Source organism: Thalassophryne amazonica, chromosome 5 (genome assembly GCF_902500255.1).
Source record: "Thalassophryne amazonica chromosome 5, fThaAma1.1, whole genome shotgun sequence".
NCBI classification, from domain to species: domain Eukaryota; kingdom Metazoa; phylum Chordata; class Actinopteri; order Batrachoidiformes; family Batrachoididae; genus Thalassophryne; species Thalassophryne amazonica.
In genome coordinates this window covers 89,200,152-89,214,083 of record NC_047107.1, presented here as the reverse complement: position 1 = coordinate 89,214,083, position 13,932 = coordinate 89,200,152, and the positions used below count along the sequence as shown (strand labels likewise).

Genomic DNA, 13,932 nt, shown 5'->3' with positions numbered 1-13,932 from the left:
ATTAAACAAATATGTAGGACTGCTTTTTTGCATTTACGCAATATCTCTAAAATTAGAAATATGCATTTATTTTCTCTAGGCTGGACTATTGTAATTCATTATTATCAGGTTGTCCTAAAAGTTCCCTAAAAAGCCTTCAGTTAATTCAAAATGCTGCAGCTAGAGTACTAACGGGGACTAGAAGGAGAGAGCATATCTCACCCATATTGGCCTCTCTTCATTGGCTTCCTATTAATTCTAGAATAGAATTTAAAATTCTTCTTCTTACTTATAAGTTTTTGAATAATCAGGTCCCATCTTATCTTAGGGACCTCGTAGTACCATATCACCCCAATAGAGCGCTTCGCTCTCAGACTGCAGGCTTACTTGTAGTTCCTAGGGTTTGTAGGAGTAGAATGGGAGGCAGAGCCTTCAGCTTTCAGGCTCCTCTCCTGTGGAACCAGCTCCCAATTCAGATCAGGGAGACAGACACCCTCTCTACTTTTAAGATTAGGCTTAAAACTTTCCTTTTTGCTAAAGCTTATAGTTAGGGCTGGATCAGGTGACCCTGAACCATCCCTTAGTTATGCTGCTATAGACGTAGACTGCTGGGGGGTTCCCATGATGCACTGTTTCTTTCTCTTTTTGCTCTGTATGCACCACTCTGCATTTAATCATTAGTGATCGATCTCTGCTCCCCTCCACAGCATGTCTTTTTCCTGGTTCTCTCCCTCAGCCCCAACCAGTCCCAGCAGAAGACTGCCCCTCCCTGAGCCTGGTTCTGCTGGAGGTTTCTTCCTGTTAAAAGGGAGTTTTTTCCTTCCCACTGTAGCCAAGTGCTTGCTCACAGGGGGTCGTTTTGACCGTTGGGGTTTTACATAATTATTGTATGGCCTTGCCTTACAATATAAAGTGCCTTGGGGCAACTGTTTGTTGTGATTTGGCGCTATATAAAAAAAAAATGATTGATTGATTTTATCTGTAAATTAAAACCACCTATTTCATATTAGATAATTTCTTGTTTAACATAAGGAACCTCAGACATTATTTTTAGACAAATAACATGGAAACTTGCATATTTTTTTTAAGTCTGGTAGATTATTTATATCTCATTTCAACCAGAAAAACAAACACTAAATAAATACAAATGTTTATTATAAATGCAAAAGGAAATAATTTAACAATGACTGCAGTGTGATTGTAAAGTAGGATTTCTGTGACATAAACCTCATGATGAATTTTTTTAGTCATTTAATCTTGTAATTTCGTCAAAATTTGTTGGGAAAGTGTAGGTACACGGACCCACAACAGGGGGCGCAAATGAACGGACAATGGATGAGGTCAAATAACAACACTTTACTGTTGTGAATGGGCACAACAACTACAATCAGATTACAACAATAGACAAAAGCCAAATCACAAAAGGTGTCGTGTGGGCAGGCTCGAAGATAGGAGACGTCTGTCCAAAGCAGAACCGGAACCACACGATTTCCTCCGCCACCAGACCCCGGGAATACTGGAGCCGCCAAGTCCCGAACTCCCAGGTGGCCACTGCCTCCGCGTGTCGGACCTGGTACTGCTGGCGAGGAACAAAAGAACAATTAAATGAGGGTGCGTCTGCACCCAGGAATCCGCACGGCAGGAAAACTACCTCCACCACTCGTTGGAAAAGGAGTCAGCTAAACAACTCACAAAAGTCACAAAAGATCACTGTTAACCAGTCAGCTGAGCACGTTACCTTCCAGGTAGAACGATATCTCGGCAAAGAGGTGGAGGCGTCGTCCTGCTGATATTCCCTTGCTGATCAGATGATGGGTAACAGCTGTTGCAGGTGATGCGTGACAGCTGTCACCCTGGCTGCTCCTGTGAGGCGGCTGCGCCCTCTCGTGCCTGAAGCCCGCACTTCAGGCAGGGCGCCCTCTGGTGGTGGGCCAGCAGTACCTCCTCTTCTGGCGGCCCACACAACATAATTGCCTTTAATGTTATCAGGACAGAGTCATTTCTAAAATATGAATTTGAACACAATAAGTGGAGAGCTTCTACCTGTGCAAATGTCTTTTGACTTTGATTCGTGGACATTTTTAATGATCCTTTCATTTATTGTTAAAATATAAAATGAAACAGCTTTTTTAAAAATAATAAATAGTTGCTGTTGAAAGAGCCTTTTATTTAGAAGCAGGTGTTCTGCTGGATTCTCGGGACCAGATGAAGGTCTCTTATGCAGCTTTGAACTGGTGGTGTTGCTGAAAAGCAGAGATGTTTTCTTTTGACTGGACTTTGTGGTGTTCAGCTCATCAATGGAAGTTTGGTTGTCTGGACAGCAAATGTTCCTAACTGGGACAATAAAAATATTTATTTAAGTATAAAGAAACACTAAACAGTTTATACATTTAAAAAAAAGTGGAAAACGGCAAAAAAAAAAAAAAAAAACGATGGAAAAAACGCCCGAAAAAATAAGTTATTTAAAGCTGAGCTTTTGTGGTGTCTGAAAAAAGCTGTAGCTTTATTTGGTAAAAATAAAAAAGACTGAACCATTTACAAATTAAAAGTGTTCACTCAGATCAACTGTGCTAAAAGGCTACGCTAACGTTAGCTGATCATTAAACCTTCACAGTTCAGTAAACGTCACGTTTTATTTTTACATTATTCTCACCTCAGTAAAGCTGCAGAACTAAACTCCGTTGGGCAAACTGGGACTTCGCATATATCCAAAAAGTGGGAGATTTCGGACTGAGTGGGTTTGCTCCATCACCCCCCGTGGCCTGGATCGCTCTGCCCAGTGATGATGCCTGAAGGCCGGCTTCTCTGTGCGGGTCGGCCGCTGTCGCGGTTCGATCGATATCCCACCAAGACGTCAGTCCTCCCTCGGTCGGTGTCTCTCCGAAAAGTAACTGAAAAAAGCTTCTCCCAGCAGGGTGATGGGAGAATCGTTCTACTGCTGTTTTTTAAAGGTTTTTTTGTGGTTCAGGCAACGCAAATTCAATATGGTGATCACTGAACTTTATTCAGGTTGTGGAAACAGCCAGAGTGTGACGTAGCAATCTCCCCTTGCCGCTTCCGAAGGGACGCGTCTGACGTCACGACGCGTTGGAAACGCACCGTCCTCTGCTGCACTGACAAGCGCAATCCTCAACCTATCAAATCCCTTGAACACAGACACACGCCATAGCCGTTTGTTTTAAAATTAATTACTTTAGTTAATTAATTTGGTTTATTTGTTAAATACGTGATATTAGTGAATAACTAATATTTGCTATATTTTCCAGTATTTCTTTTTCTTTCTTTTTTATTTTTTTGATAACTCTAACATCTGAGGCGCCGGCTATGATCAACTGGCCTCAAGAGAAATGGAGGAATATTTTGTGGACTGATGAGAGTAAATTGTTCTTTTTGGGTCCAAGGGCCGCAGTTTGTGAGACGACCCCCAAACTCTGAATTCAAGCCACAGTTCACAGTGAAGACAGTGAAGCATGGTGGTGCAAGCATCATGATATGGGCATGTTTCTCCTACTATGGTGTTGGGCCTATATATCACATACCAGGTATCATGGATCCGTTTGGATCTGTCAAAATACTGAAGAGGTCATGTTGCCTTATGCTGAAGAGGACATGCCCTTGAAATGGGTGTTTCACAAGACAATGACCCCAAGCACACTAGTAAATGAGCAAAATCTTGGTTCCAAACCAACAAAATTAATGCCTCGCAGATGTGAAGAAATCATGAAAAACTGTGGTTATACAACTAAATACTAGTTAGTGATTCACAGGATTGCTAAAAAAAGGCAGTTTGAACATAATAGTTTTGAGTTTGTAGCTTCAACAGCAGATGCTACTATATTGCGAACACCCCCTTTTCTACTTTATATTATAATATATATAGATAATAGATGAGAGAGAGAGAGAGAGAGATGAGAGAGAGAGGAGAGAGAGAGAGAGAGGACTGATTAAAACAGTGGACAAACACCAGCAGATGCCTCAAATCCTCACTGACTGTGGGAACTTCACACTGGACTTTATGCCATTTTGGATTCTGTTCCTCTCTACTCTTCTTCCAAATTCTGGGGCCTGATTCAACTAAACTGAATTTATGACTTTGGACCACAGAGCACGGTCCAGTTCTTTTCTCTTGGCTCAGGCAAGATGCTTCTGACATTGTCTTGGTTCAGGAGTGGCTTGATTTGGGGAACGTGACACATTGCACATTTCCTGGACCGTCTGATGCAGTGGCTCTTGATGCACTGACCCCAGCCTCAGTCCGCTCCTCCGGCCCCACATGCAGCCCATAACCTTTTCTCCATAGCCTGTTTCACATTGTAATTCAATACTGGACGATTTGGTTTGGACATCTAAAATAGGGCGCCGGTTGTAAAATACAGGAGTCCTCAGATAACTGCCTACAGTAGTGTTCAGAATAATAGTAGTGCATGTGACTAAAAAGATTAATCCAGGTTTTGAGTATATTTCTTATTGTTACATGGGAAACAAGGTACCAGTAGATTCTCACAAATGCGGGGGATTCTTGCAAATAAATTAGCTTCACACAGGCGTCTTTAACTGTCACAGCACTTACAGGTAACTCCAGACTGTCTTTGATCATCCTGGAGCTGATCAATGGTGAGCCTTTGCCATTCTGGTTATGTTCTATGCATTGATGGTTGTTTTCCGTTTTCTTCCACGCGTCTGTTTTTTTTTTTTTTTGTCCATTTTAAAGCTTGGAGATCATTGTAGATAAACAGCCTAATTTTTTGCACCTGCGTAAAGTTTCCCCTCTCCAATCAACTTTTAATCAAACTACGCTGTTCTTTCTGAACAATGTCTTGAATGTCCATTTCCTCAGGCTTTCAAAGAGAAAAGCAGTTCAACAGGTGCGGGCTTCATCCTAAATAGGGGACACCGATTCACACCTGTTTGTTCCACAAAACTTACAAACTCACTGACTGAATGCCACACTACATTATTGTGACACCCCCTTTTCTACTTTTTTGTTTTTACTAATTGCCCAATTTCATAGCCTTATGAGTGGGCATCATGATGCTTGGTCTTGTTGGATTTGTGAGAATCTACTGAATCTACTGGTACCTTGTTTCCCATGTACAACAACAAATACGAGGTCTGTCAATAAAGTATAGGTCCTTTTTATTTTTTCAAAAACTATATGGATTTCATTCATATGTTTTTACGTCAGACATGCTTGAACCCTCGTGCGCATGCGTGAGTTTTTCCACGCCTGTCGGTGACGTCATTCACCTGTGAGCACTCCTTGTGGGAGGAGTCGTCCAGCCCCTCGTCGGAATTCCTTTGTCTGAGAAGTTGCTGAAGACTGGCGCTTTGTTTGATCAAAATTTTTTCTAAACCTGTGAGGCACATCGAAGTGGACACGGTTCGAAAAATTCAGCTGGTTTTCGGTGAAAATTTTAACGGCTGATGAGAGATTTTGAGGTGATACTGTCGCTTTAAGGACTTCCCACGGAGCAAGATGTCACGCAGCGGTCCCAGGCACCGTTGTCAGCCTGTTTCAAGCTGAAAACCTCCACATTTCAGACTCTATGATCCAGGACATCGTGAGAGGACAGAGAAGTTTCAGAAGAAGTCGGTTTCAGCATTTTATCGGATATTCCACTGTTAAAGGAGATTTTTTTAATGAAGTGATGCAAATTAATAGTTGGGTGAATACAATTTTAAAAAGGAATAGTTTGCATCATGTATCATGCTTAGTTATCATGTTACAGGGTAGCATATCAATCAATCAATCAATTTTATTTATATAGCGCCAAATCACAACAAACAGTTGCCCCAAGGCGCTTTATATTGTAAGGCAAGGCCATACAATAATTACGCAAAAACCCAAACGGTCAAAACGACCCCCTGTGAGCAAGCACTTGGCGACAGTGGGAAGGAAAAACTCCCTTTTAACAGGAAGAAAGCTCCAGCAGAACCAGGCTCAGGGAGGGGCAGTCTTCTGCTGGGACTGGTTGGGGCTGAGGGAGAGAATCAGGAAAAAGACATGCTGTGGAAGAGACAGAGATCAATCACTAATGATTAAATGCACAGTGGTGCATACAGAGCAAAAGAGAAAGAAACACTCAGTGCATCATGGGAACCCCCCAGCAGTCTAAGTCTATAGCATAACTAAGGGATGGTTCAGGGTCACCTGATCCAGCCCTAACTATAAGCTTTATCAAAAAGGAAAGTTTTAAGCCTAATCTTAAAAGTAGAGAGGGTGTCTGTCTCCCTGATCTGAATTGGGAGCTGGTTCCACAGGAGAGGAGCCTGAAAGCTGAAGGCTCTGCCTCCCATTCTACTCTTACAAACCCTAGGAACTACAAGTAAGCCTGCAGTCTGAGAGCGAAGCGCTCTATTGGGGTGATATGGTACTATGAGGTCCCTAAGATAACGGGACCTGATTATTCAAAACCTTATAAGTAAGAAGAAGAATTTTAAATTCTATTCTAGAATTAACAGGATGTGTCACATGTCATAGAATCCAATGGATGCTGATATTGTTTAACCTTTACTTTGCAAACCAAGCACGCAACAAATCAAATCAAATCAATTTTATTTATATAGCGCCAAATCACAACATTTGCCCCAAGGCGCTTTATTGCAAGGCAAAAGCCATACAATAATCACAGAAAAACCCCTACGGTCAAAACGACCCCCTATGAGCAAGCACTTGGCGACAGTGGGAAGGAAAAACTCCCTTTTAACAGGACGAAACCTCCAGCAGAACCAGGCTCAGGGAGGGGCAGTCTTCTGCTGGGACTGGTTGGGGCTGAGGGGAGAGAATCAGGAAAAAGACATGCTGTGGAAGAGAGCAGAGATCAATCACTAATGATTAAATGCAGAGTCAAAACACAGTCAAAACTATTCCATTTATTAATCCTATTAGCTCAACCAGTAATTTGCACCACTTTTTACCAAAATTGGAGCAACTTTAACTTTTGACCCCTGTACAAACTGAAATTGACCTTTCTCAGTGTTCTTGCTGTTTTTACCCCATAACTCCAGACCATTCATTCACAGATAGTCCAAACTCTACCTTTTTGGAATCTTTATGATCAGACAAATAATATGGAATACCTTTCAATATGATTGGAGCATTTTTAAATTTTGACCCCTGTGTAATACTTCAATTGACCCCTTCTTGGCCACCTATTGAAAGTTCACGTGGGTACCCGGCATTTTTAAAAGAGTAATGTCTAAGGAGTATGTGTGCCAAATTTGGTGCTTGCATCACCATTTGAAGCATTTTTTTCAGTTATCCACTGCACTATATGGGGTTGACGTCTGGAGACTGGCTAGGCCACTCCAGGACCTTGGAATGCTTTTTACTGAGCCACTCCTTCGTTGCCTGAGCGCTGTGTTTGGGATCATTGTCATGCTGGAAAACCCAGCCACGTTCCATCTTCAATGCTCTCACTGATGGGAGGAGGTTTTGGCTTAAAATCTCACGATACATGGCCACGTTCATTCTTCCCTTAACAAGGATCAGTCGTCCTGTCCCCTTCGCAGAAAAACAGCCCCAAAGCATGATGTTTCCACCCCCATGCTTCATAGTAGGTATGGTGTTCTTGGAATGCAACTCAGCATTCTTCTTCCTCCAAACAGAATGAGTTGAGTTTTTGCCAAAAAGTTCTATTTTGGTTTCATCTGACCACATGATATTCTCCCAATCCTCTTCTGGATCATCCACATGCTCTCTGGCAAACTTCAGATGGGCCTGGACATGTACTGGCTTAAGCTGGGGGATACACTGGCACTGCAGGATTTGAGTCCCTCTCTGCATAGTGTGTAGCCTTTGTTACTTTGGTTCCAGCTCTCTGCAGGTCATTCATCAGGTCCCTCCGTGTAGTTCTGGGATTTTTGCTCACCGTTTTCATGATCATTTTGACCCCACGGGATGACATCTTGTGTGGAGCCCCAGATCAAGGAAGATTATCAATGGTCTTGTATGTCTTCCATTTTCTTACAACTGCTCCCACAGTTGATTTATTCACATCAACCTGCTTGACTATTGTAGATTCACTCTTCCCAGCCTGGTGCAGGTCTACAATTTTCTTCCTTCGACAGCCCTTTTGTCTTGGCCATGGTTGAGTTTGGAATCTGACTGTTTGAGGCTGTGGATAGGTGTCTTTTATACAAATAACAAGTTCAAACAGGTGCCATTAATACAGGTAATAGGTGGAGGACAGACAAACTTCTTAAAGAAGTTACAGGTCTGTGAGAGCCAGAAATCTTGCTTGTTTGTGGGTGACCAAATACTTATTTTCGACCATAATTTACAAATAAATTCTTTAAAATCCTACAATGTGATTTCTTGGAATTTGTTTTCTCATTTTGTCTCTCACAGTTGAAGTGTACCAATGATTAAAATTACAGACCTCTCTCATCTTTCTAAGTAGGAGAACTTGCACAATCAGGGCTGACTAAATACTTTTTTACCCCACTGTATGTATGTACATGATTTTTTTTTAATAAAGATCCATGTAATATTTCATGAGCAGTTCATTAAAATGTCAAAAATGCCCTGTCTCACAATACAGAAAGCAAAACAAACAAACAAAAACACATTCCTGGATTTACCTTTTGATCCTCATGTGATGTGATTCCAAAATGGCTTAGATTCTTCACTTGTCTTATTTGCATTTTCTGGGCCATCATTGTTAAGGAGTTTTCCTGCAAACAAACAAACAAATTAATGAAAAGACAATGATCATGGCAAATACAATGAAGCAAGTTTGCACTGCAGTATCGAAGGGTTACGGGGGGTAAGCCTAACCCATTCACTGGGCGAGAGCGGGGTGCACTCCGGACAGAACACTTAAGAAACACATGTCTCAAGTCAGCGACTATGAGTGGAACCACATACAGTAGTGGGCTGCGGCCTCAACTTTACCTAAATTCTGGGGTCTTTCAGTGAATTTTAGGGTTAGTGGCCAGTGATCACCTTAGTATTTCTCTGTTTTTCTTGTTGTTTAATGCTGGTAAATTATACAGTATTTCTTGTCTTTCTGATGCCTGATTCTGTTTTTTCTCTCTGTTTAAGGTGCAGCTCCATCCAGAGATGGGAGTTGTATTCGTGTTGGCGATCCTCCTGTCCTGTGCGCCAATAGCATTGCTTGTATATTTGTCCATGAATTGTTCTGTAATTTATGTCTGTAACATGGCCCAAGCAGAGGGTCACCCCTTTGAGTCTGGTCTGCTTGAGGTTTCTTCCTCAGAGGGAGTTTTTCCTTACCACTGTTGCTCTGGGGGTTGGTAAGGTTAGACCTTACCTGTGTGAAGCGCTTTGAGGCAACTCTGTTGTGATTTGGTGCTATATAAATGAAAATAAATTGAAATTGAAAAAATACAGTACACATGGTTCACCGCTGTATGCTGTCCACTCTGAGCAGGCTGGCTTTGAGTGGACAGCTTACAACAGCAAACCAGCCTGCATCACTCCATCCAGAAAGCTTGGAAGAATAAATGGAATTTGTTAACTTACATTTTTCTTCCAAATTAGGATGTGAGGTTAGGAAGTTATCACCAACCTATTACAAAAATTGATGTATTATATGAACTGGGCAGCGCAGCTCGTTTGGGCGGGCACTAAAAGGGTAAAATATGACGCATATGACACGATTTTTCTACATCCGGGCACAGCCCACGTCTGTCCCCAGCAGAAACATGGCACTTTCTCTGAGTTTTTGGGCAAATTACACAGCAAACAATGTGAAAATGCAAAGAAAAAGTGAAGATGCGGTGGGAAAGTGGACATGTGTTGCGGTTTGTTTATGACCCAGAGCTCAAACGTGTCGAGGCGGTTGTGCAGGCAAGAGAGCACAGTTACTCTGGCTAGGTTTGTAGGCTAAAATGTACTGACACAATGTCTCCCATTTGCCTTGTCTCCACTGGGAACTGAAAAAAACTGCACTTTTTGTGACTGCTTCGGTGATTGTAGCCAAAAACAAAACAGTACACACATTTTTCCTTTTTTTGTTAGAAGTGATGCTGTTTGTGGGATGAGACTAATCCACGGGCAGAGTGTGGGAGTGTCAGCCAAAACCATTTGGAGGATGGAGGTTTCAGCGGAGACCTTTTTAAACCGGCACGTCATAAACTGGCAGGTCATGAACCGACACGTCCTCTAGGTGGCGGCGAGTATGCTTTTAAGTTTACAGAATGGTTTGTGATGAAACTCCCACACATTCCGCCTGAGGATTAGTCTCTCCCGTTTTTCTGCAGGCTGTCCCAAGATGTGGTCAAATCCCACGATATCACTCAGGGGTTCAAACGAGACGATCCTGCCTATCCCCCTTAATATTCAGTGACTAGTAAATGGTCATGTATCCATCTACTGAATTGTCTACTTTTGTTATATCAAAGGGAGGCAAGATGATGCAATCATCTTGGCTTTGATATTTTTATTTAATTTATATCAAGTTGTAGAGATCTGTTTTCAGTTGGAGTTTAAGGAGGATCATTTTAGAAAATTTAATATGGAGAAGCTTGAATTACTTTTTGTGTTGAAATGGCAAAAATAAATTAAAACTTGTACAACCCCAATTCCAGTGAAGTTGGGACGTGTGAAATGTAAATAAAAACAGAATGCAATGATTTGCAAATCCTCTTAAACTTATATTCAACTGAATACACCACAAAGACAAGATATTTAATGTTCAAACTGATAAACCTTTTTGTTTCTGTGCAAATATTTGCTCATTTCGAATTGTATGCCTGCAACATGTTTCAAAAAAGCTGCGAGAGTGGTATGTTTACCTCTGTGTTACGTCACCTTTCCTTCTAATAACACTCAATAAGCATTTGGGAACTGAGGACACTAATTGTGTCATGATTGGTTATAAAAGGACGATCCCCAAATGCCATTCACAAGCAAAGATGGAGCGAGGATCATCACTTTGTGAACAACTGCATGAAAAAAATAGTCCAACAGTTTAAGAACAATGTTTCTCAACATTCAATTGCAAGGAATTTAGGGATTCCATCATCTACAGTCCATAATATAAGAAGATTCAAAGAATCTGGAGAACTTTCTACACGTAAGCGGCAAGGCTGAAAACCAACACTGAATGCCCGTGACCTTCGATTCCTCAGGCAGCACTGCATTAAAAACCAACATCATTGTGTAAAGGATCTTACCGCGTGGGCTCAGGAACACTTCAGAAAACCATTGCCAGTTAACACAGTTCGTCGCTACTTCTACAAGTGCAAGTTAAAACTCTACCATGCAAAGCAAAAGCCATACATCAACAACATCCAGAACCGCCGCCGCCTTCTCTGGGCCCAAGCTCATTTGAAATGGACAGATGCAAAGTGGAAAAGTGGGCTGTGGTCTAATGAGTCCACATTTCAAATTGTTTTTGGAAATCATGGAGGTTGTGTCCTCCAGACAAAAGAGGAAAAGACCATCCAGATTGGTACCAGTGCTAAGTTCAAAAGCCAGCATCTGTGATGATATTGGAGGGGGGTGTGTTAGTGTCCATGGCATGGGAAACTTACACATCTGTGATGGCACCATCAATGCTGAAAGGTACATCCAGGTTTTGGAGCAACACATGCTGCCATCCAAGCAACGTCTTTTTCAGGGATGTTCTTGCTTATTTCAGCAAAACAATGCCAAGCCACATTCTGCACGTGCTACAACAGCATGGCTTTGTTGTAAAAGAGTGCGGGTACTAGACTGGCCTGCTTGCAGTCCAGACCTGTTGCCCATTGAAAATGTGTGGCGCATTATGAAGCACAAAATACGACAAAGGAGACCCAGGACTGTTGAAAAACTGAAGTTGTACATCAAGCAAGAATGGGAAAGAATTCCACCTACAAAGCTTCAACAGTTAGTGTCCTCAGTTTCCAAACGCTTATTGAGTGTTGTTAGAAGGAAAGGTGATGTAACACAGTGGTAAACATACCACTGTCCCAGCTTTTTTGAAACGTGTTGCAGGCATCCATTTCAAAATGAGCAAATATTTGCACAAAAACAATAAGTTTATCAGTTTGAACATTAAATATCTTTGTGGTGTATTCAGTTGAATATAAGTTGAAGAGGATTTGCAAATCAATGTATTCTGTTTTTATTTACATTTCACACAACGTCCCAACTTCATTGGAATTGGGGTTGTAAAAGCCCAAGAGGGTTACTACTGGCAGGGCACTCTATCAATTGACATTTACCGAAATGGACAAATACATTTTTTCCCCATCAACATCCATGTAATATTTCCTGAGAAATTAATGAAAGTGACAAAATCCCATGTCTCATAATACAAAAAGTGGGGAAAAAAATTATTGGATTTACCTTGTGATCCACATCTAATGTGGTCCATGGATGCTACATATAGCCAAGGTCAGAAGAATAAAACTCAACTCTTCAACTACAAATGAACTCTGAGCCAGACAGCCTGATATCTTAGAGTCACTTTTGGAACATGATCATTCAGTAGACAGTCTTGCAGACAGCTTAAACTCAGCGCTCATGAGCACACTGGACGTGATCACTCTGCCTACACTAAAACCACGTCCTGCCAAAAACATACTTTCAGAGATGTCTCTGAATGTTTCTGGGTTTTAGGATCCACCTTTGTTTTGGCTCCGTCTTGACAACTGGCAAGTTTTCCTGTAAATTAACAAATTACTGTAAAACATTTAGAGTAGTGGTTTTGTTTCTAAAATATTTTTTAGAATGTTAATATTACAGAAAACATGCAATGAAATTGCATGTGTATAATTCACACAGTGTCAAGCTAATAAGTTATGACTCTTCAAAAGAAAGAATTTAGGAATTTGTAATGGTTGGACCTTTTAAAAGCCTTGAATTTGATTTTTTTTTAAAACCTTATTATTGTGAAGCAGAAGGAATAAAGTGGACTGAGACCCCCAAGCATTTTATTTGAACCAAAAATGACTTGTCTACAAATTAATTCCTCTTTGCTGGTTAATTTAATTTTGCAAAACTTGTTTTATTTTGATTTAACACTTGTTTATTCTTGACCCTACCTGGTATGTAGGGGTCTGTGCTTGAGGTAGACCGCTAGTGATAATTTTTTTTTAATGTCGACATTTAAAATGAAAAATGTTCTCTGAGTTCTAGCTGATTTTTAAAGCAGATATTGACATAATACATATGCATGGTCTAAAGATCTATTAATATCAGTGAATAAGATAATAGATGAATGCCCTCATCCAGATTCAGGTATTTTATAAAAATCTACACTGTTTAATGAATGGTGATCAAACATTATAAACCTCTGTATCCCAGAGTTAGGAGAAATTACTGCAAACACAGACCAGAAACCAGTTTATACCAACAGTAAAGCTACAAATACAGAATTATTATTTTTAAGAAGTGTTTTATTGCAAATAAGTACACAGATGCATTATCTAAGCACGGTTACAATAAACTGACATGGTAATAAGATACACAGAGTCAAATAGTCTAAATAAAACTAAAATAAATTTGAGAACTGCAATTTCACTTCCAACCTACTGACCCATTAAAAATAATGGGCCAGAAGTTAAATAATTTGCATGGTGCACTAAAAGCACTAAAAGAAGAAGGGCCTTGGTGGAGCAGACCCTAATGTTCATGTTTTGATGGTGGGAGTAACATGGAATAGACAGAGGAAACTACACACAGAAAGGAACTGTGTGTGGGTGGAATTGAACCTTAGACCTTTTATGAGGGACGAATGCTAGCCACTGAGCCACCATGCTGCTTAGTGCTTTCTGTGCATGTTATGATGCATCACTTATCTTGTGTCAGATTAATTGTAAGACATACTTTCTGTAAATTCTAATGGAACGCTTCAGCAGAAACTCGCATGCTGTCATGGTAACAGCCCCCCCCCAAGGAAAAAGATGAAATTCACCCACTACTCAGATTCCGCTACCCCCAGAGTCTAGAGACCAGGGGCCTTATTTTTCAAAGTCAGAGGTTCTATTAAACAGGTACAC

At 40.9% G+C, this 13,932-nt stretch overlaps 1 protein-coding gene across 1 annotated transcript in view; it reads right to left on the bottom strand.

Annotated features, from left to right (window-relative positions):
- LOC117510920 (histone H2A.V) overlaps window positions 1–8,652 on the bottom strand; it is a 36,476-nt gene extending 27,824 nt beyond the window's left edge. Inside the window, exon 1 of the mRNA XM_034170822.1 lies at window positions 8,563–8,652. Within this exon, the coding sequence (XP_034026713.1) occupies window positions 8,563–8,640 (78 nt within the window). The 5' untranslated portion in view covers window positions 8,641–8,652. The remainder of the gene's footprint in view (window positions 1–8,562) is intronic.
- Window positions 8,653–13,932: the final 5,280 nt, after the last annotated feature.